The 22,938-nt window shown below is 50.9% G+C and overlaps 2 protein-coding genes and 1 long non-coding RNA gene across 4 annotated transcripts; 1 reads left to right on the top strand and 2 right to left on the bottom strand.

Moving 5' to 3' along the window:
• Nucleotides 1–246: 246 nt before the first annotated feature.
• POU3F3 (POU class 3 homeobox 3) lies at nt 247–14,503 on the bottom strand. 2 transcript variants are annotated; one of them, XM_051806871.1, is made up of 2 exons: nt 13,445–14,503; nt 247–2,023 (listed from the first exon to the last, which is right to left on the bottom strand). In XM_051806871.1, the coding sequence occupies exons 1-2, from the start codon at nt 14,501–14,503 to the stop codon at nt 1,970–1,972; spliced, it is 1,113 nt and encodes a 370-aa protein (XP_051662831.1). In that variant the 3' UTR covers nt 247–1,969. The 2 variants fall into 2 exon arrangements, with proteins under 2 accessions (XP_051662831.1, XP_051662830.1); XM_051806870.1 differs by lacking the exon at nt 247–2,023 and having other exon boundaries at nt 11,532–14,503.
• LOC127479651 (uncharacterized) lies at nt 2,041–9,250 on the top strand. Its single transcript, XR_007907633.1, has 3 exons — nt 2,041–2,816; nt 3,764–3,876; nt 7,637–9,250. It is a non-coding gene; the product is annotated as an uncharacterized LOC127479651 (long non-coding RNA).
• Nucleotides 14,504–14,665: 162 nt separating the features above from the next.
• LOC127479646 (translation initiation factor IF-2-like) lies at nt 14,666–17,881 on the bottom strand. Its single transcript, XM_051806891.1, has 2 exons — nt 16,023–17,881; nt 14,666–15,329 (listed from the first exon to the last, which is right to left on the bottom strand). The coding sequence occupies exons 1-2, from the start codon at nt 16,454–16,456 to the stop codon at nt 15,290–15,292; spliced, it is 474 nt and encodes a 157-aa protein (XP_051662851.1). The 5' UTR covers nt 16,457–17,881; the 3' UTR covers nt 14,666–15,289.
• Between the last annotated feature and the right edge of the window lie 5,057 nt (nt 17,882–22,938).

Genomic DNA, 22,938 nt, shown 5'->3' with positions numbered 1-22,938 from the left:
TGCTTTGAAGGCCAAACTAATCCATGTTAATCAGTTACAATTAATTGTGTTTCAGCTGTTGTTTTAAACACAGTTTCAAAGAGAGAGGCGAGGAGGTTGTGTATGGGGTGTAGGGCAGGGGTGTGATCTGGAGACCCTTCCCAGCCCATGGCACCGAGCCCTTAGCTCAGAAGTTTCCTTTTGGCTTGCGAAACAGGCGCAACGTTGTCCCGCCTCGCGTGACACAAAGGTACGAGAGGAAACTTGGGTGACAAACACCTCCTTCTCCCACCGAAAGCTGCAAAGGTTAAGGGAGTCCCGGGCTTAGGAGCGCAGCCCCGGAGAGAAGCTTCCTGTTTGGAGTTAGCATTGCAGGGAGGGCACCGGCTTTGCTGTGCCATCTTTGCTTGGCCGCTTTGCTCAGGGCTTTTGTACTGCCGACGGAGACGAGGAGGCAGCGGTGGGCAGCGAGGCTGAAGGGCTCCGCAGGGCCCTCTGGCGGGGGGGTGGCTGCAGCCCGTGCCCAGGAAGGTACGGGGGGAGAGAAGAAAAAAGGCCCCCGACGGGACAAGAGGCAGCTGGGCCGTGCTCTATGCGTGCCAGGGAGGCCAGAGCGGCGGCCGCAGGGCTAAGGGCAGGAAAAACCAGGACGGGCGGCAGGCAGCCGAGAGAGATGCCAAAGGGGATGGTCATCCCCTGCCCTGCCACTCTCCGGCTGCCCCGCCGCCGGCGAGACCTAGGTGGTAGGAGTGCCGGGCTCAGCGGGGCGGCGGCTGGGAAAGCTGGGGAAGAGTAAGGCCAGGGAGAGGAGTTGAGAGAGTAGGGCAAAGTCTGGGAAAGACCCCGCGGGCAATGTGCAGGGGGGAGGCCCCAGGGCCGCCGTTTGGCCAGCTGGTCGCAGGGCTGCCCCTGTTTGCCCAGTGCGGCGGCTGCGGGGGAGTATCCCCTCCACGAGGGGTGGAATGCGAAAGTGGAGTGGGACTGGCTGAGGTGGACCGGGCAAAGACGGGGGTCGACCCGTCGGAGCTGGGGTACGCGCACTGGTTGCTCACACCCTCAGTGGGAGCTGATAGCAGGGAGGGGCTGGAGCCCAGCTGCCCCTCTCTTGCCAGGGAAACGATCTTTTCCACAACGATAACGACCCTCTTTCACGAAGTTAGGGGCAGGAGAGAGGGAGAGACAGCAGTTCTCCCCAGGCTGGGCGCCGCACTCGCGCCTTGCCTGCCCCTCGGTCTCCGGCGGCCCCGGGGGGACGAGCCTGTCCCCGGGGACACTAGACGTCACCAAGAATTTCTTGTCCTCAGAAACTTACACTTCACAAAAGTAAAGCTCTCCCCCGATCCAGCCTTCAATGTGTATTTTGTTTTGTTTTGTTTCTTTGTTTGTTTTTAATGCCAGTCTGCAGAATGGCAATTGGAAAACCTCTATGCCCACCCTTTCTCTCTGGAATTGGGTTGCTGGGATTTTTTTGCCGTTTGATTTTTTTTTTCCTTTTCTTTTCCCACTCCAACTCCTTCTCAAAGATACCCTTCCTTTCTCTCTCTCTTTTTTTCTCCCTTCATCCCATCCCAAAAACTCAGCTTTTGCTTAAGACAAAAGGACAAGGAAAAAACCAAACAACCCAACCCCTATACATGCAAACAGACCTTTCTTGGAGGGAAGTAAAACAAACAAAAAACTTCTACCTGCAACAGAAGAGAGGGTACAAAATTTCACACACACGCACACGCACACACCGGTCCCGTATCTAATACAGCTGTAATTAATTGAAAATTGAGGAAAGAGATGTGTTTTCCACGTGGGAACATAGTAACTAAGGTGCAGTGGGCGGTCGGGTAGGCAGGACACGTCGTTCCTGCTCATCACGCGTGGAATCGTTTCCTTCAGCTGGGATGGGTGTTTGTGCAGATCTCGTAGAGGTGCAGGAGACAAATCTTCGGCTCTCGTATATCACAAAAGCACGATGCGTTGGATGGAACATACGTATTAATCAACTTTCTCCCTCTCCCTCCCTAGTTTTATTTGTTTCTCTTGGTTGCGGGACCTAGATGGTCAAAAACAAACAAAAGCACTTGCGTTTGTGTCGGCACTTTGTCGTCGGGGCAGCACACGCGCGTTAGATTATTGCCAGGGATTTATTTGCATGCAGCTGCAAACCCACAAGCCGGCTGCTGACCGCTGCGCATAAAGGGCTGCCGGGGCCGGCCCCTGCCCGGCCGCCGCGGCTCCCGGCGGGAGCACGGCCCGGGGGCCGGGGTGAGGGGAGGATTTGGGAGTGGGTTTGCTCCCAACACGGCCTGGGGGGTGGTCACAGAGCCGGCAGCAGCAGGGTCCCCAGCGCAGCCAGAGGCTGCAGGTGCGGGGGATGGGGGGGAGTCGGGGGCAGCCCCGGCCCGCAGCTCCCCTCCCCTCCACCCCAAAGGCAGCCGCAGCTCCCGCTGGCCTTGATCACAAACACATCCGGGAAAAGCTTTCCCTAATGCATATGTCCTGGGAAAAAAAAGAATCGGTGGCGGATCCTCGGGATTTCCCAGAGCTATTTTCAGTGCTTTGAAAATTGCAGTAATGTCGATGTTCTTCCCCCACCCTCACCCCCCTTCTCCCCTCTCTTCGGCCCAGTAACGTTTGGCAGCCTTTGACGAGGGAGCTCTTAACCTTTGAAGCAAAGGCTTTAGGTTCAAACTACCTCCTTCACTACCCCTGTAAGCCTCCCCTCTCCCCACATACAAGCACATTGCGAGGATGGATTTGGCGGCATCTGGGATCTGTCTCCTCAGGCCTCCCCTCTACCTCAGGCTATGCCACTAGGTCTCCTTCATCTTCTCCCGAAGACACAGGTGAAGGTGCAGGGTTCCCAGGGCTTGAACTTGCTCCCCTCCGAGTGCAGAGGGAGCAAAAGCTGCCCCTGAAGAGGGAAAGGATGGGGTCAAACCAATCCCTGCATACTTGGGGGAAAGGGTGTCTCTTCGTCCCTCTGCTCCGACGGTCAGCATAGGACTGTAGGAGAAAGGGGAAGATGAAACTCGGTTTGGGGAACTTAATTATTTTGGCAGAGGAAAGAGATGTTCCCGCTCCAGGTAGGCTTATTCGGCTGCGCGTGAGCAAGGGGGCTGCTCTGGGCTTTTCTGCCAAAACAGGGGGCTACAGAGCAGGAGCTGCTAGGCATGGAGGGCAAGGCCGGGAGGGCCCCTCCGCGGGGAAAACCGTTCCGGTAGGGCGAAGCTGGAAGGACAATGAAGACACACAGACACACACACACAGGGACACGTTCGCCCTCCGCCTCCCTCGCATCCCCGCGGTGGTGCATGGGGATGTCGCGCTGCCCCTTGGCCACGCCGCGCCACCGGGAGAGGATGAAACCCTCCCGCCTGCTGACAGGCCAGGGGGGGCGGGCAGGGCTGGGGCGGTCGGAGGGCAGCTCACCCCGCCGGGCCGCCCTGTCTAACGCGGAATCCCCCGGGTGCGGCCCGGTCTCTGGAGGGACACGGCTGGGCTGCGCAGGCACAGGAGCGCTCATCCCCCTTACTCCCCTGCAGAGCACAGAGGGGGTGTCTCCAGACCCATTCCCTCTAGAAACTGGGGAATAGGAGGCTGGGGGGTGCTTGCGCAAACTGGGATACGCCTCTGGGCTACAGCGGGCAGCGCTTGTGGGGAGCGGGTCAGTAACACGAGTGGCCGGGAAAAGCGCGGGGAAAAGCAGGAGGGGATGAAACCATTCGCAGGCTCCTTGCGGATAGGGGGTGTGTTGTCATCTTTGTTTTGGTTCTGTTGTTTTGTTTTCCAGGAGATTGGGACAATAGCTGGAGTGGATTATGCATTCCCGTAGGCGATACTTCCCTATATGAGCTTCAGGATGCAGTTGGAAGCTCGGGAACAAAGCGGGCATCGAATGTCAAGGTAACTGGTCCCCTTCCTTTGTTTATGCTATTGTTAATGACGGGGCTCACTCAGCCCTGGCCTCAGCCGTGCCGTATGGCATTAATATGGACTTGAGAGAATAGGCAGGGCAATTAAAAAACAAACCCCAAACCCAGAACAGCAGCAGCATCCAGCCCAAGACCAGTTCTTCAGGTAAAACATGCCTCTTCTGAGCTGCTGACAATGATATTGTCATCTCGCCTAGTATTCACAGAAATACACATACCGCTTGAAAGATTAAGCGTCTCTGTACCCATCATTAACACCAAGGGGAGACACCGTAACCCTGTTCCTCAGTCCCAAATCAAAAGGGAAAGGGCATTGCCTTCAAATACCCACTATTACAGCATAAGGGGATTCTCATCATGATAAAAAAAAAAAAAATTAAAAAATCTAACAAAATTATTCTTTTAATCATGATTATCTAAAATCAGCAGAAACCTGAGTGTTTATTGACTCATTTTTCTTCTTCTCGAGTTAGTGGATGGCATTTAAAGTTCAACATTTCACACATCTCCTTGTTTAGTTTAATTTCCTCGACAATCTAGCAATTTCAGCAAACTGAGTTAAAAATTTTGGTACACATCTGATTATGGTTCTGCATAAAATAGACAAAACATAAAAATGTTTTGTTATTTTAGGAAGAGAAAGGAGTGTAGATTTGCATGTTTGTGAGGATGTATATGTGTGTGAGAGAGAAACAAATCTAGAGCTTTGCACCTTACATGTGGTCTGTAGCTTTATTGTGGATGCTGGAACAAATATCTATTACAGTTCTCTGAGAAATGTCCCACTTGGGCAGACAGACCTCTGTTTTGAATGAGAGCTCCAGGAGATGAACGAAATGTATGTTACTCCAGAACAATTCTTTACAAACTCATTTTTTTTTTAGAAAGATTAATTTCAGCTCTGCTATTCTGGGCCCATTTCCTGTCAGGGAAGGGATATAATAATGATTAATGCCCAGCACTTCTCATATCTTTTGTACTTAGTAAATATTTGCAATGTCTTGAACGTGGAGGGGAGGTGAAGAGATGAGCCCAAACTCAGCTTCAGAAGATCCTCACTGCACTCACACAGAGGCAGAAAAAATCCAAACAAGCAAACCAACCTTTCAGAAGACCCTCTAGTCCACAGCTCCCTTACAGCTATGCACTTAGTTTATGTATTTTATCTGCCTGGTTGGTGAAGTGGTCTAAAAACATCAGGCTACCTGGTTTTTTTGTGGCCAGCTCAGGTGTACATTAGTACTCCAGTTGAAAGTGGAGCCTGGAGTTGTTGAGCAAACAGTTCCTGCTCGACTGTAGCGTGAACTGAATGCTGTATAGTCAGCTATATGGAGCGGTGACAGGGAAGTAGCATCAAGCATTTCCAAAACTACTAACAAAATGTTACTATATATAAAATGTTTATACAGCTCATGTTCCCTCAAATTGTTTAAATTTCAGTTTGATGCACATAAATATAGCAGCCATACCAGGTTCCCCATTAGCCAGTCCTCGCTTTTTTAAATCAATTCATTTCAATTTGAAAGAATGGCCCCATAGGCAAGACAGTCAACAACCCTTTGACTTTCTCCACTCAGTGTGGACCTCAGGAAGAAATAGCATCTATCTTTGTCATTTCACATGCTATTACAGTGCCTTGACATTGTTTTTTAAGAGCAGGCCTACTACCAGTGAAGGTAACAGTCCCCAGCTGGTTCCCTTTTTCTAATCCATTTTCCCCCTTTTCCTTTTGAGAAAAAACAGTTCTGCTGAGCCCGCAGGTCTGGACTTTGGGGAGCAAGGCACAGTGGTCTGATATAAAAGCACTGTCTCTGTGGGTAGAAACTCTCCTGTGTACCATGAGCCTTACAAGAAAGGCAGCGAGGGGACATTTGGAGTAACCATGCATCTGGCATCAAGCGACAATTCACTTCACATTACCACAGAGGAGTTTGTTCCCAAACCAAATACTTTGTGGTGCTCAGTGCTGGTGTCAAATTGGTTTGAACTGTCCCAAGTTTAAAATAAAGATTTCCACTGTGGTATACCAGTGAGCTTTTCTTGCTAAACCTTCCCTGCTTTTGTTGAAGGTATAGAGCTGATGTAATAGTCTTTTCTCTCCATGGATGGGTGCAATAGGAAAAGTTCAGAAAAGTTCTGTTTATCTTTTTTCCCCTTGTAGTTGAAGAAATGAAAGCTATCAGAAACAAGCCTAAGTTTGAAGGTACAGTTTTCAACATGTGAGTTGGAAACATATGCACTGGCACTATTCAACTGATCTGTAAGGGCTGTGCTCGAATTTTGGCTTTTAATCTCAACTCTGTTAGAGAGAGATGCAAAACGGAATGGAATCTGATTATTTATGCTGTAGCCTTGTGATACACATCCTATAACCGTTGGAGAGAGAAGCAAAACACTTTGCTAAAGCTTTGGGTGAACCTGAGTTTCAAGGGGACTCTAGTCTTCACAGGTTCTTACTTCACTGCCTTTCTTCCCTTAGTATTTGTTATATGGGATTTTTTTTCTGCTGTTCTACGTTTTAAAGTGAGTAGAGACTAAATCCTGCTGAGAGAGTGAGCTCCCTCCACCACAAACTCACGTTTGGAAAATGCCTTCCCCTTTTGATTGCCCTCCTTCAAATCATCCTCCCCCTTTCAGGGCAGAAAAGAAAACTTCAAAAGAGAAAGAGAGAAGTGGGAGTGGGGAGGACGGGGGAACCCCTGATCCCTCAGTGATCTGCACAGCTCGGACAGACCTACAAGTTCCCCTTCACCTCTTGCAGACAAGTCCCCTCGGAGAAAAAAACCCATGCCTGAACTTTTAACGTGGCTTGGGGTTTATACCATTCTGGTTCCATTTCAGAAATCTCTAGGGGGGGGGGGGGGGAACCCAAACACCAAAACCAACAAAAGAAACAAAAAGGGAAAAGAAAGTTTGGATTTAACTCTTTGTTGCTAAAACCCCCACTACAACCAAACCCCCAGCCATTAGCAAAAGCGAACAGCGTCACTGGCAGTCGGTGCCCGGTCCCGAGGCGGCCCTCCCCGCCACACAACGCCGATGGCCGGCAGGGAGAGGCAGCCCCAGCCCTGACTGCCAAGCACCTTGGGTGCAGCCGAGCCCCGGAGCTTCCCTCCGAACATTGTGAGGGAAGGCAGCCCTGCCTGGGATCTGCGGGGCTGGCAGGGAAGTTTTTGGTACTGCTAAAGGCATATATACACACACATACACATATATCTATCTATATCATACACACACATCTTTATATATAGATTTATATGTAGGTGTCTAGTCTATGTTTAAATTATTCTATCTATACACACAGTCCTCCCCTGATGAGGTCATTCTCCCATATATACGAGACTGGGTGCATGGTGCCAGAATCTAACTCCAAGATCTTATCTCTGGCGATCTGAAAGCAATCTAAAGTAAATGTTAGCAGAAGGGGAAATAAATTTTGGAGAGAAACATTCAACAAGGTGTCCCTGAAGCCTTTTCCCCCGCCCTCCCCAGCCGATGTACCCACGCACTTTATGCCAAAGAGAGCCATTTCGGAGCAAGGGACTCCTGCTTCAGAGCAAGGACAGACTGCACCCCGCGTCGTGGATCTCTGCCTGGCTGGGGCTGCACCTTGACAATTTTAATCTCCTATTCCCTTTCCCGAGCGATGCTCTAATGCGCTAATTTGCTGCAGCTTATTTATTTTATTTTTTCCCCTGTGGCTACAAATGTCTTAATGTTTTTGATTTCAGGAAACTCAAAACGGAAGGAGGGATGCTACTTGAAAGTATGACTCAAAAAAAAAAGGTTTCGCTTTACAGTCATCAGTAGCACCAGGAGACAGCTCCATTAAAAAAGTAGTTTTCCACTGCTCTTGAAAAGCCGTTATTTTTTACATCGCTTTTAGGAAGATAGATTAACAAAACATCACATTTCAAGCCACTCTGATCTGTAATTAAATGGAGGAGCCCGTTTGTATTCTCCTATGGCTTTTACAGAAGTTGCAGTGATCCAAAGTCAGGTTGCTGTGTCAGAGTGGCATTTTTATTAATGAGAATACAAAAAGCTTGCATATTCTTAGCCCGGCTTGAATTTAGTTGCTAAGCAACCGCTGTATGGTAATTCATCCGCGAAATTTAAATCTTGGAGAGGGGATCCTGCGTTTTGCTGAATGGTCGCCACGAGGAAAACAACTTGTGGGACCCGCGGCAGCTGCCGCCGCGCCACCGCGCCGCCCGCCCGCCGGCTCCCCCGGGCCGCCCGCCGCCCCGGGCCGGCCCGCGGGGAGGGAGCGCAGCCGGGCACCGGCGGCCGCCCCGTCGGCGCTGCCCCGGACCGGCCTCCCACGGGTAGGGAAACGCGGCGCCAGCGTTTCCCCGCGCGTGGCGCGGCCCGGGCCCGGCCGCAGCCGCCCGGTTCGAGAGGGGTGGGGACGAGGCAGGTCCCAGCGCGGCCCCGGGGGCGAGGCCACGTGGGCACCTCCGCGGACCTGGCTGCTCCTTTGGTGTCGGGGAGGACGGGATGGGCGGCGAACCTTCCCCCGCTCGGCCTTCACCCCTTAGCTTTTTGTGTCGCCAAAGCCTCTCAACCAAAGAACTCCCTACTGCTGTGTCATTGACGCTGCGGGGCCGCTCGCCCTCCTCTCCTCTCGCTCCCGCCGCCTATTGAGCGCTGCGCCCGCTCCATTGTGCCAAACTGCAACTGAAAACACCGATGGGGCAATAATCACCTCCCTGCATCTCCTCCACTTGCTCCATCCATCCCTCTCGCCACAGGCGACCAAGCTCCTCGCCGACCCTGGCTTTAGCAAAATGGGTCCCTGTCCTCAAGCGCTTGCCCCACGCCTGTCTCCGAGGACGGGACTTGTTGCATCCCTTTTAGAGTTGTATTAGCTACCCTGGAACACGAGCAAACTAAAGTACATGTGGGGAAGAAGCTCACGCCTACAGTTTGGTCCTGCAGCCTGCCAGTTACAGAGGTAATTTTTACACTCGCTTCCAAATCGGAACGAGCATCTCTGCACCTCAGAAAGGTATCCCTGTATAAATATATAGAAGTATCGATTTTGCTGTAGCTTGAAGATGTTGATCATTTATTACAAAAATAAACGAATAAATACAACAATATATTGTTGCTTTCAACAGGATAAATATTTTACAAATATATAATTTAAAAAAACAAATTTAATTGTTAAAATTATTTAAAATAGTACACTTATTGATAAAATTATCAATAGTATATACTGCATTTCATATTAGAACCAATTATTCTCTAAACGTTCCATTTAAAACCATTCATACAAAACAAATTATGAGCATTGTAATGTGCAAACACGAGTCACTACAGTAAAGCAAAGGGTTCTGTAAAGATCACTTTCTGATAGGAACCGCTGCATTTTAAAATCAAAGTAGAGGTCTTTGCTAAATTTCGGAAAATACACAGACCAACAGCAGTGAGATGACTATTTTGAATACACCTGAAAATGATTTATTGTGTACAGACTCGACGGGGGAAGGATAGGATGTGAGAAGACTGGGGCGTAGTAAAGGATCACAGAATATGAAAATGTAAACTATAAATAATCACATCTCGGAATAACCCAGTCTGAGCAAACATAACTTTGTAAGACATTTGGCTCTCCTTTAGGTAGAAAAAAAAAGACTAAGGAAAATGATGCCGACTCCTTTACCAAGCACAGAACACTGATATTATAAATGAATACAATTACTAAATTCATTAAGAGATCTGGCGATATATAACAATATTTTCATTATTTACACATGTAACAATATAACCCTTAGCGCAAACCCTCTCATTTATTATCTACCTCTTGCTATCTCAGAGACTCACAACCCTGAAATTCCTAAATACATTCAAAGGATTCAGTTTCTCGGGGGCGGGGGAGGGGGCGGAGGGGCGGCGGGGGGTAGCGCCCATGGCTTCACTTTTTGTGCATAACAAGTCCACGGAACGGGCACATTTTGCCAGTCCCTTCGACCACACGTTACTCCTCCAGCCTAACCCCTAGCTTTTCGGAGGCAGCAACCCGCAAAGGTTGCCTTTTAATAGAAACCAGCGTGAAGCCTAACGTTAGCTCTTTGTTGCCATCCAAATCGAGTAACCAAATACCGCTCCGAAATTTAAATAGACGTTCTCCGCGGCTAATAAAATCGCTCCCCTTCGTGTGTGAAAACAGGATCCCACCTGACGTGTCGGTGGTACCCGGCCCCCGGAGGGGGGCCCGGCCGGCCCGCCTGCCCGCCAGCCCCCGCCCGACCCTTTTTCCCTACCCAGCAGCAAAATCAGCCAGCAGCTTCTGCTAAAACGAACAAAAGAAAGAGCGTCCTTTACCCTTTCGGGTTCTCTTTCCCTTTGTTGGTTTGGCTTCTCCCCATCCCGCTTTTTTTCCTCCGTGTCAGTAGGGCCTTTTGGATTTCACAAATCAAACCGACGGTGATATTTACTACGAGCTGGTGTTAAAATAATGCATCCCGGTGCCCGGCTCTCAGGTTGGCTTTGATTTATGGAGTGACACAAGGCCTATCTGAAAGGAAGAAATGCTTGTTGTTCCTGCAGCAGTTTTCTGGGGGTTTAACCCCTGCCTCAACAGTACTCAGAGAAGCAAGGCGAGGGAGGGGGTGCGGAGGAGGGGAGGAAGAGGAAGGTGAGGAAGAAGCCCAGGGGCGAGCTGGATCAGAAAAGAAAACCTTATTCTCCAGCAGACTATCAGTGGGGGCAGGTAGATGCATTAGATGCAGCTCTCTACTTCCCATAACCTCCCCGCTGCAAAATGAAGAGAGTTGAGACGGTCATTCACTTGTCTCTATATTGCAATAAATTATAGTGGATAAGTATGAGAGGTCAGCTAGTGCATCTATTGGCATCTCCAACATAACTGACACGCGTGTGTTTGCAAAGATGGCATGGCAGCGCTATGGCAGAGTGGAGGAGAAAACTAGGCTACACCACTTCACACCCCATAGAAAAACCCTAAAACAACAACAACAGCCACAGCAACAGCAACAACAGAAAAGGTGAACTAGGCAGACAGCACGTAGGATGTTGAAAGTATTATTCTATATATTCAGTCAGAAAAAAAAAAAAGAACGTACCTTTTCCTTAAATTATAAAGATAAATTAAATACAAATATTAATACATACATAAAATGCATAAAAATAAATTATAGCTTAGTCCCCCTTCCCCTTCTTTGCCCCCCCAAGCCTCAGTTTGGAAAACGAGGAAACTAGACTGAACTTTTGGAAACATCCCTCTCAGCACCGGCCACGCGGGACCAGAGGACACGCTCAGGTATCACCCGCGCCCAAGTGCCAGCCTAAACTGAGCCGACACAGCCCTTTGTGGGAGAAGGTGGCCTTTGGTGATCTCTAGTCTCGCCGTCCTTCCCGGTGACACAGGGTCCCCGGGTTGATGGAAGGGGCCGCAGACACGGGCTCGGAGGAGGGGCGGGCAGGGGGTGAGCCCCGCGCCGGGCCGGCAGCGGCAGGGGTGCGATGGGGGCACTGCCGGCGAGCACAGGGCCGTGCGGCCGGCAGATCAGACCCTCGGTATTTCTCTCCCTTCAGCAGTATATCCCTTCAGAGAACCTTTTTTTTTTTTTGACATGTTTATGCATCAGACACAGACTATTTCATTCTAACAAATTTATTTTCTCAATCAGCTCTTACGGAATCACTACTCAAATTAAATTACAATCAAATTATCACATCAAAAGATACCCTTATTACCTAACAACTGTCCATATTTTCAATTCATTTTGATTTGTGCTCGTCTGAAAAAAACACGTAATACAAGATCTGGGGAAAAAATAAATTACCGTTTTGCAGCAGTTCATAGGTATTCTGAATAAAATATTAAAAGAAGTCATTTAATGAAAATATAAAGCAAATTTTTTTTTAGATCAACAACGGATCTAACAATTCTATATTGCCGTCTTTTTGAAAAGTCTGTTTATTAAAACCTACCAAAAACACTGCTTGGAAATGGCAGTATTATATAATCACATCCACAGCACCCATTCAATCAAAGTTGGCAACGGATTTAGGAGAGGAGAAGTTCAGATAAGTGCAGCTGCAGATGCTCAGTCCTTCTAAATCCCTTTATCTGAATCAGTCCAGAAATAAAAAATAAAAATATTAATAAAAAAAATATTAGCAGTGGATTTTTTTTTATGACTCTTCCATGATGATTGGCAGCCGTCAGGAATAGGACTTTGACAGCCCTAAATTATTTCCCTTTCTCTCGCTGGTTCCCTTAATTCATGCAAAGTCCTTCTACAGAGCTCGAACTTTAGGTACCAACAACATCTCCTTCTCCCACGCTCCCCCCGGCGTCAGTCCCTCCCACCTTTCTCCTCAGGGTCAGTTTTATCGGCGTGCGGGCATTAATTTCCATATTTTTGTTCTATAGCTATACCTATATATATAGATAAATATATATATATGTATTTGCTTCCCTATTCAGCCTGCTTGTTTTCAGTGCTGTGTGCATATTTTTTCTTCCTGGAAAAAGTGGCCCGTTTCATTTTGCAGAACGTATAGATATATAGATATATATGTTTTCAGAGTGGATGTCTGCCTTGCACCAAAATTCTACGGTTTGGCCAAAAAACACAGGGCGCTGGAATGCAGCAGGCACCCTCTGATTAACCAGATTATTTTGCTTCTGCTTCCCTTTTTTGGATTGCTCCCATTGAAAAAAAAAATAAAAAAAGAGGGAGAGAGAAAGGAGAAAAAAAGTTTCCGTGATTCATAGAAGAGAGCCCTTTTGGGGATAGGGGGAAGAGTGCTAGGAGGGGGGGGAGGAGGGGAGAGAAGAGGTGCAGACAGTGGTGGTCCTTGCCGCGAGAGGGGTATAATTTGGAGAAAAAATAAAAACAAAATAAAATAAAAAAAAAATCCCAAGCCCATCCACTCAAGCCCTCTTCCCACAGCCAACCAACCCCTCGGCACATCTGCAGTTTTGGTGCATTACGCATCTCCACCCCGTTTTCCCAACACGGTCTAAACGCTCTCGCTCGGATCGACCTTCTCCACCGCTCCCTATTGGTATCGATCTTATATATATATAGATGCACGCATATATCCATATATATATAAACACAAGCAGTCTGAACGAGCCTGGATCGTGTGTGTATGTGTGCGCGCATGTGTGTATGTGTGTCTGTGTGAGCGTGCGGCTGTGCGCGGCGGTGCCGGTGCCGGTGGCGGTGCCGGCGGCGGTGCCCGGCCCGGCCCGGCCCGCGCTGCCCCCGCGCTCCCCGGCCCGCCCGCGGTGCCCCTCACTGCACGCTGGTCTGCAGTCCGTGGTGAGGGGGCGGCGTGTCGGAGTTGACGGTGCCGACCTGGGAGTAGACATCGTCGGGGGTCTGCTGCTGGATCCCCGGGGGGGTCATCCGTTTCTCTTTCTGCCTCCGATTGCAAAACCAAACCCTGACCACCTCCTTCTCCAGCTGCAGGCTGTCCGCTAGGTTCGTAATCTCCTGGGCAGAGGGCTTGGGGCATTTCAGAAAGTGGCTCTCCAAGGCCCCCTTGACACTCACCTCGATGGAGGTCCGCTTCTTCCTCTTCCTGCCCTGGGCGGCGATCTTGTCGATGCTGGTGGGGCTGCCAGTGGAGGAGTCGGCTTCCTCCAGCCACTTGTTCAACAAAGGCTTCAGCTTGCACATGTTCTTGAAGCTGAGCTGCAGGGCCTCGAAGCGGCAGATGGTGGTCTGCGAGAAGACGTTGCCGTAGAGGGTGCCCAGCGCCAGCCCCACATCGGCCTGGGTGAAGCCCAGTTTAATCCGCCGCTGCTTGAACTGCTTGGCGAACTGCTCCAGGTCGTCGGAGGTCGGCGTGTCCTCGTCTGAGTGCGGGTCGTGGCTGTTGACACCGCCGTGGTGCGGCGGGTGGTGCCCGGGGTGCTGGTGGTGGTGGTGGTGGTGATGCCCGGGGTGCTCGCCCAGCTCCGGCGTCTCGCCGCGCACCAGCCCCGGGTGCACCAGGCTCTGCCCGCCGGGGGGGGGACTCAACATGCCGTTCACCGTGAAGCCCCCGGGCTGCGAGTAGAGGAGCGACTGCTGCTGCTGCTGCCCGCCGGCCATGGAGGGCAGGTGGGCGGCCGCCGCCGCCCCCCAGGCCGCCGGGTGCCCCTGGTGCGGGGGGCCCAGGTGGGGCGGCCGGTGGTGCAGCGCCGCGCCCGAGTGCAGATCGTCGCGCCCGCCGCTGCCCTTGACGTCGGGCGGCGGCGGCGGCTGCTGGGGGCTGCCCGTCATGCCCACGGGGCTGCCGGACCAGGGCGAGCCCGCTTCGGCGGCGGCGGCGGCGGCGGCGGCGGCGGCGGCGGCAGCGTGGGGCAGGGCTGTCACCCACTGGTGGGCATGGCTCAGCATATGGCCGCCGTTGCTGGCGGCCATGGCGCCCGGCATGAAGTCGCTCTGGACCATCTTGGCCGCCGGGTCGCCGCGGTAGCCGCCCGCCACCGAGGTGACGGCCACGCTCCCCGGCTGCATGCCACCGCCGCCGCCGCCGCCGCCGCCGCCCGAGTCCGCGTGGACGATGGAGCCGGCCGCCAGGATGCCGTTGCCGGGGAGGTAGGGGTTAGAGGTGGCCGCGGCCATCCCGCGCCCGCTGCCCGCCGCTCTCCCCCGCCGCGCCGCAGCCGCCGCTGCGCCGCCGCCGCCGGCTGCCGGGCGCCCGGCGAGAGCGCCCTTGCCCCGCGCTGCCGGGGCCGCTGCCGGGGCCGCCGCCCGCGCCGCCGCCGCCGCCGCCGCCTTCCCAGCCTCGCCGGGGCGCCGGGGCGCGGGGTTCACCTGCTAGCGCTCCGCGGCGCGCTCTCCTCCGCTCGTCCGCCGGCCGTCCTGCCTCCGCTCCGCGGCGCGCTCGTTGCGGTCGCCGGCTCTCGCTTCGCCTTTTATATTTTTTTAAGCCTTTCTTTTTTTTTTTTCCAAAAAAAGAGAAATATTTAGCTGTATATATATTTTTCCTCCGCCTTCTTCTCGCCCGGGGTTGCTGCTTGGAGGGAGGAAACCAAACAAAGGCTAAAAAGCGAAAAAGGGGGGGGGGAATCAAAAAGCCCCCGTGCCTTCTCCCCTCCGCTCCCCTAGGAGTACATCTCCTCCTCTCAGCCTTCCCCTCTCAGAGAGAAACTTTTCCTTTTCTTCTTCCTTTAAGGCTTTGTGTATGGGTATATTTTCCTTTTTTTCTGTCTCTCTCTGTCTTTCTCTCCTCGGTTCCTCGATCTCCTTTTGCTCTTTTATTTGCAAGTTTTGTTGGTGTCCTAAGAAAACTTCCTGTGATGATGATGGTGGTGATGGTGGTGATGATGCATTTCTCAAAGTTGTGCTGTTGCTGGAGCACTTTGTCCCCTTTGAAACAAGAGTCCTGCCGGAGCCTTCTTGCTAGAGTCACGCTCTGGATAAGACATTTTTTTTCTCTCTACCTTTCCTTTAGGCGGTCGGAAAAAAAAAAAAAAGAAGTAAAAAAGATTTTTAAAAAGTTGAAATCTCTCGTTACCTCGCGAATTGTTTCTTTCCCTCTCCCGCTCGCTCTCTCGCTTGGTTTGTTGTCTTTTTTTTTTTTTTTTTTTTGGTGTTTGTTTTGCTTTTTATTTTAATTCCAGCAGTTGGTCGAGGGAGGAGGCGGAGGAGGAGCGCCTTGGTGGAGAGGTGTGTGTATGTGTGTGTGCATATATGGTATCCTTTATACACTAACTCCAGCGGGGAAGTTGGCTGCCGGGCTGGCAGCGCGTACTGGCGGTGCCGGAGTCCCGCCGCTCGCCTCTCCCCGCCTCCCTCTCCCGGGCCGTGCCCGCGCCCGCGCCCTCCCTCCTCCCGTCCGTGCGTGCGTCCCTCCCTCCCGCGCCCGCGCCGCCACCGCCCGGCCCTGCCGCGAGGAAGCGGCCGCGCCGCCCCCGCCGATTGGCTGCGCGCCCCGTGACGGACAGCCCGCGCCGGCCGCGCGGCCCCCCTTCCGGCCGTTCCGATTGGCTGCCTTTTAATTTAGGCAAAGCGGTGTCGGAGATGGAAGTTGCCCCCCTCTTCCCTCCATCCTTCCTCCCTTCTCCCCTTCCTTCTTCCTCCTCCCTCCCTCCCTCCTCCCTCCGCCTTTTAACTCTTCCTGCCCGGCGGACACACACACCTCGGAGCTCTCCCGCCGTCGCCTCTCGGGCAGGGGCGAGAGCGGGCGGTAATAACAACAGTAATAACGACAATAATAACGACGCCGGAGCCGGGCGGGGGTCGGAAGGGCGTTTGTGTGGAGGTGCCGCTGCCGTGCACACCCACCCGCCTCCCCCGCCGGCAGTGCCCGCACCGGCGCTCAGAGCTGCCCCTCCCCGGTGCTCGGCCCCGCAGGCGCCCGCCCCCCGCCCGCTCCCTCCTCCCTTTGTCCGCCCCCGCACCCCAGGGTGCGCCCCGAACCCCGGCAGCCCGCCCGCAGCCGTCATGCTGGGAGGCCGGCCCGGCAGCCCCGGCGAAGGGCCGCCCCGTCGGCGGGGGAGGTGACGAGGGGAGCCCCGGCCGGGCTTGCCCTGCGCGCCGCGGTCTACTCGAAGGGAACCAGCCCCGCGGCATGAAACGCTGTATTATTTCTCGTCCAACGGAAAGAGTTAAGGGGGGCGGGGGAAGGCGGGGGGCGCGGGGGAGAGATGCGACCGAGCGGAAACGCTGCGCGCAGGCAACCTCAGTGAACCACAGAAAAAGAGAAAGTGGCAACAAAAACAAGGGCAAATTGAACGCTCCTCGGGGACTGCCGGTGCAATAACAGCGCTCGGACACGGAGGGGACACGGCGCTGCCAGTGACCGCCGCGCCGCGCCGTCCCATGCGCGCTCCCCGGGTGGCGGGGACTCGAGCGAGGGAAACACGCGCGGTGCGGGCATGGGAATGGGGAACGTCGCCCCCCGCCCGGCCCTGCCCGCCTCGCTCCCCTCCTCCGCACGCCCGGGGGGCGGTGAGTTGCGTCCCGCTGGCAGCGCCCTCCGCGCCGCCCCGCTCCCGCCGCGCTCGGCAGCCGGTGCTCGGGGCTCCCTCCAGCCCTCGGCTGGCACAGCACGAAATACCATGGTAGGTCGGGTTAGAAAAAACATTCAAGTGAAGCGTGCGCATCTGAAGGGCGCTGGTATCTAAACACCAAACATAATGATTTTATATATACATATATATACACACACACACATATATATATATGTATGTATATATATTTGTTCCCATGCGTCCTCCCAAGGTTTCTTTTTTATATATAAAAGATCCAACACAGATTTCATTGAATAAATCTGAGATCTCCAGGTGCAGACGTTTGAATAGTCAGTGCCAGAACCCCATGTTTTCCTTTCCAGCCGATTTTGCTTGGATCAGGCTCAAAAACCGAGTGAGTCTCGTGGTTTTGTTTACACTGAATGGGGAGGATAGGAACGGTGCCATGGGGCCGTCTTTCATTAATATACAGTGAGGATTTTGTCTAAATTACTGCTATGAATTTCACAGTACACGCTTTCAAAAGCCGTCTCAGGTGGCCTGATGAAACGTGATAGCGCCTCTGCAAACAGATCTACTTTCTTAATAAAAAAGGAAGGTGGGGGGGTGGAGAAATCCCCTCAAAATAAAAAAAAATTGTACACCTTCATAACAGCTACAACAAAAAATAAAGCTTGAAATGGAGTAATGTCGTTTATTTAAAAAAAATATCCCAACAAAAAACAAACAACCAACTTCGTTCCCCAACTCTTCCCACCCCCTCCCTTGCAGAGTGAGATTGTTTTGTCTGGAAAAAAATCCAAAGTATAACAAGGGGAGAACAGTTAGTGCTGATTTTCATTTGCATAAATTTTCATATATTTTGGTGAAAATAATAGACTAGTGGAGAGCGGGGCTTAGTGGAGTCAGTGCAAAGGAAAATCTTAACATGGATCGTTTCGCTGGAGTTGAGAACATGCTTTTTTCCCCCTGTCACCTTATTAAAATCAAAAATTAAAAAAAATTCTCTAAATCCTGGAAGTATGATCGGTAAGTGTTTTACGTTTTTTTATCTACTTTTGTTTGCTTTAAAGTCTTCTGGATATATATTTTCAAAAGCTTAGGACAAGACAGGGAAACCTATGGCAACTGCCTGGAAGGAAACAGACTGGAAAAAAAAAGGGAAAGGGAAAGGAAAACAAAAATCCCAACAGCAACAAAAAGCACCTTAGTGAAATATTACATAAAAAGCATGGATTCATTCCAAAGCTCAAGGCAGCAAAGCAATTCTTCAGCGCTGGAAAGTCTTTCTGGTTACTACTTCACTTTTCTGGGCACTGTTAATTATTGTAACACCAGGACTCGGGGAGGCGAGTGGGGGTGAGGGGGCGGCGAGGAAAGCTCTCGAAAATATTACAGATTTGTAAAGGGGAGCCGAGGCAGAGATGCAGGCTGTTTTCAAGTCTGGTTCGTGGGGGGGCGGGGGGGTCGCCCGGCGAGCGGGGAGGGGGCTCGGCCGGTGCGGCGGGCGGGAGAGGGGCCGGGGCCGGGCCAGGGCGCGGGGGACCCGAGCACCTGCCGGCGCAGGGACGGGTGCGGGGGGAGACAGGGGAAGGTGCGGAGCGGCGGTGCACGCAGAGGGTTAATATTGTAACTAGGGAACAGACGGTTAAGCACAACATCTAGAGCTCTGTAGTGAAAGTCCATCAGAAAGAGTATAATCAATCAAAACTAACCAGGACATCCCTTCATTTTATTCTCCAAGGAGATTGGGGCTGGAGGATTACAGACCAGATTTCACTTTGTTTCTCTCTCCTGACCGTCTTGCCTATCTCTCTGCTTTCCCCGAATCCCGTCCAATTGAGAGGTGTAGTCTAATGATCTGAAACTCTTTTATAGCGTTTAGGTCAGTGTGATAAATAATGTGATAAATAACGTAGGATTAAATTAATAGGCCAGATACTGCTCCTGAAAACTTTATCGAGGCTTATATATCCCAATATGTGACTTTAATTATTTTAATTTTACTGTGTTATTTGCATATTTTTTTTCCTTCCCCCCTCTGTTGCTGCTCTTTTGGACACACAATAGCTGGTGATCATTGTAATTTCCTGGAATTAGTTACTTCTTTGGAAACGGTCGATAGCCAAATCAATAAAATGGCTTGTAAAACTAGGGAGGTATAGGTTTCAGTTTGGGAGGGGGAGGAAGAATCGCTCATTTTCCACTTCTTGTTGACGTGCCCAGCGTCTCTTTTGACTGGGGTTAACTCTGTGTGCTCCATCGGAACAGATGCCGTATAGAGCTGCTCCCTCAAGATCATTTGTTTCCTTGATGGGGGAACATTTCTGAGCAGAACATATTGGTTGCCATAGAGAAAGAAATAAAAGGAAGAACACTAGTCACATTAAGCTATATGTTTGTGCACTGGGCTTTAGATAAAAGGACCCCAGTTCAAGCCAGAGAGAACGGGGCCAGACCAGAGCTTCTTAGCTTCACTAAAACTAGCTTTATTTTGTTTTGGACTTTTACGATTGAAACATGTAGGCTAATTTTATTGGCTGTAGTTAATTTTATACGATTCGGCTTGTGAGCAAAATCAACTTCGGCCGAGCTCCGCCGGCCACCGGCCGCCCGCCAGGGGGCGTCCTGCAGCGCCGCCGCCCGTCGGGCCCGTCCCGGCTCCTCACGGGCACCCCCGGCCACCCCTGGGCACCCCCGGGCACCCCCGGGCCCTGCGCTCACCCCCGGGCACCCCCGGGCACCCCCGGTCCCTGCGCTCACTCCGGTCCCTGCGCTCACCCCCGGGCTTCCCTGGCCCCCACAGTCCGGCACAGCCCCGCCGCCGGGACACCCCGTCCAGGGGAGACAGCCCCGGAACTCCCGAGACCGACGAGGCGGCGCGCAGGGGGAGAGGAGCGGGGCGCCGCGGATTCAGAGCCCGCCCCGAAAGTGTCCCCGTCGGTTGCGGTACCTCCGACGGACCCGGGGCCTGTGAGGGAGGGAGAGCGGTAATTAAACGCAGGCACGGGCACGCGGCTCGGGGCAACCTGAGGTGCCACACTTTTGGTTTTTTTTTCCTGTCCGAATAAGGCGCTTAAACCTCTGGAGATGCAATAAAACTACTCTTTTTTTTTTTTTTTTTTTTTTTTTTTAACATAATTTAATATTTAATCGCCGCATTAAACCTGGAAAAGTGGCTTCTTCTCTCTCTTTCTCTTCTTTTTTTTTTTTTTCTTTTCCCTTTTTTCTCCTCCCCTCCTCAAGCTGGCCACTCCTCCCCCCCCGCATCCCTTCCTGACTTATCTGTCTGCGGGAGCCAGCGGCAGAGGCAGCGCCGGACTCCTCCCGCCCTGCTCGCACACCGGGCACAAGTTGTCGCCGTCCGGGACACTCGCAGACGTGATCCTCAACTAAAAACAACAGAATCCACGGCGACCACAGCTTAGCTCTACACAGCTTGGCTCCCTTCCCGAGCACGTGTACTCTCAGCCCTGTGCCCCTTTTCTCCGCTTTCCTCCCCAAGTGGTTGCAAGAAAGGATGGAAGTGATAAATTTAAGGGAGTGGTTTTTTTTTTTTGTTAGTTTTTTTTTTTGTTTTTGTAGTATTCCTGCTTGTACACGTCTGTTTCTCACTCCCGTCCGCCGGTAGGATGCTGGGCAGGGGCAGATCCGCGTGGCTGCAGCATCCTTTAACGCACCTGCAAGGGGAATATCCCAGGCAGCCCCCGGACGGGGAGGGGGGAACTGCTGCCACGGGGTGGGGGGTTTGAAGCCACTTTGTTTCCCCGCGCTGGAGCCCCAGCAGTTTCCGTGCGACTGGGAAAGTTTTATTCCTTGCCTCCATGAAGAAAAGACCAATTGGAACCCTGGAAATCGCACAGCCCATAAATATGATAGAATCTGGCAAGATGATCTGCCCGCCTAAAAACCTAACACAAACACACACACCAAAAAAAAAAAAAAAAAAAAAAAAAAAAAAGAGAGAGGGACACAAAAGTAATCAAAGAGAGAAAACGACTGACAAGAAATTACACTTTTCATTTAAAATGTTCGTGGGTCTTCATTTGGAAAACGGAGTCAAGTCTCCGTGTGTAGAGACTTTGAGGGAAAAGGGTTGAAATATTTACATGAACAAAACTTTCCACCTACCGCGTTTGGCGCAGTAAGCACTAGCAATATTCCAGACTAGTAAAATACATTCCGGAGTGTAGTTCTCTTCAGAAACGTGGTGGCTTGCTTGAGATTTGCCGTAGTTTAGTGAACATTTCTCTCGTCTCTGAAGGGTTTTGGAGTTGAAAGCTCAGCATCCCGGGGTCGGGATTGAGCGGATTTCCCTCCAGCTTTCCTCTGTCCCCCCTCCCCCCAACCCTCCAAGCGTAACCTGCGTTATATTTTAAACAAAACAGGAGTTAGCAGCTCGACTGTTCTGCTGTATGCCCGCACTAGTTAGCAACAGCAGCAGCCTGCGAGATACTGCAAGCGAAGTGAAAAACTAACGCTTAAACGAGCAACAAGTTAATTCGGTAAAACTTAAACTTTGCTGGCTGCCTTCGGAAGAGTCTGGTCTGGCCAAGATTGTTGGCTCCATGCTTGCAACGGCACCCCAGTTGTTTCATGACTAGGCTTCGCGAACATTTTTTTCACATCCTTCTTTTAATAAATGCCTATTTGTCCGAATGGACGCCTTTAGAAAGTGGATGTAGACGCAATACTGTCTTGGAGGTAGGGAAATGAAAGTGTTTACCGTATTTAGTATTCATTTACTTATAGTGGGAAATGATTAGGTATGTACTAATATAACCGTGGAGACCAACTGCCTAATTAGCATTTACAAATTAAAATGTTAAACATAAAGACATATTCCGTATACAGTCTGCTATATGTAAAACACATTCGTGCATAATACGGCAGTCAGCTGCAAACGTGAAGTTGACTGGCTTCCAGATATGTAGCGTTCTTGGCTAATGTGAGCTGCTCTGGGTTTTTCAAGCTTACCCACGCTGTAGTTCATAGTTCTTATGACCACCTTGATAGCTGCACTAGGGATATTACACTAACCAATCTGAAGAAATTAGGAAAATACACAGATTACTTTTAAAGTCTGACGATAACAGCGATAAACACAATAGGCAGGCAGATCATTTATCCATACCTTTTATTCTGAAGGCTTCACTCGGAACCTTATTTATTGTTTTGAGCATAACAAAGCATTTCGGGTTCTGTAATAAATTAGAACAATAATACAGAACTGCACATGCAAAGCAAGATAGCTTTTAAAACAGGAGTCCTTTCTTCCCCTGCTGCATAATTTTGATATTACCCAATGTGTCGTGCTCAGGGTTCACCTCACACAGACTGTAATGAGAGTTGCCAAATGAATGGAACAATCTATCTGTTGACTTGAGCTCAACGTAGACATATTACATATGATGGAAACCTAATGCTCCCACCGATGTTAAAATCAGGGGGATATATAGTTCCAATCCAGACCCTTGAACATGTAGATTTTTATTTATCAGAATAACTGTGCATGTAGCGACATAAAAAGGGGATTTACAAGTTGGAGTCTTTTAAAAGAGACTGTGAAAACCTTAGCCCTGCTTTTATTAGACATGATATCATTCCGATTTGCGTGCTTGCCATCTCAATGGCTTTTCACATGTAAAAAAAAAGGATCCATATGCATTACATAGATTTTCTTTTACGCACATAAGGACTGGCAGTCTCTTAGTGGATAAGAGGGTGAATAATTGTGATACACCAGAAAACAGTTCGTGCAGTTTGGCAGCTCTGGTTATTATTATTAGATTTTTTGACATTTGAACTTGCCTATTGTCTAAGGAGCTCAGTGCAGATTGCAGTAGGTCAACCTTAAGGCTGCTCTTTTTGGCATTGCACACAAACATGCACACGCTGTCTGTTCTCCTTGTGTGAATGCAGCAGCTACAGTTTTATCGTGCCTTTTTTTTTTTTTTAATGCACATCTATTTATATTTATCTAATCCGCTTGGGGTTTTCACGGTCGTGTGATTAGTTTGTACGTGCCTTCATTTTACACCCATTCCTCCAATCTATATATTTGCCTGATGTTGGATACTT

Source organism: Manacus candei, unplaced genomic scaffold (assembly GCF_025592945.1).
Source record: "Manacus candei isolate 608988 ecotype Guabito, Panama unplaced genomic scaffold, ASM2559294v1 h1tg000069l, whole genome shotgun sequence".
Taxonomy (NCBI): domain Eukaryota; kingdom Metazoa; phylum Chordata; class Aves; order Passeriformes; family Pipridae; genus Manacus; species Manacus candei.
Note: the sequence above shows the minus strand (reverse complement) of the source record. Positions and strands in the feature narration are given on the sequence as shown.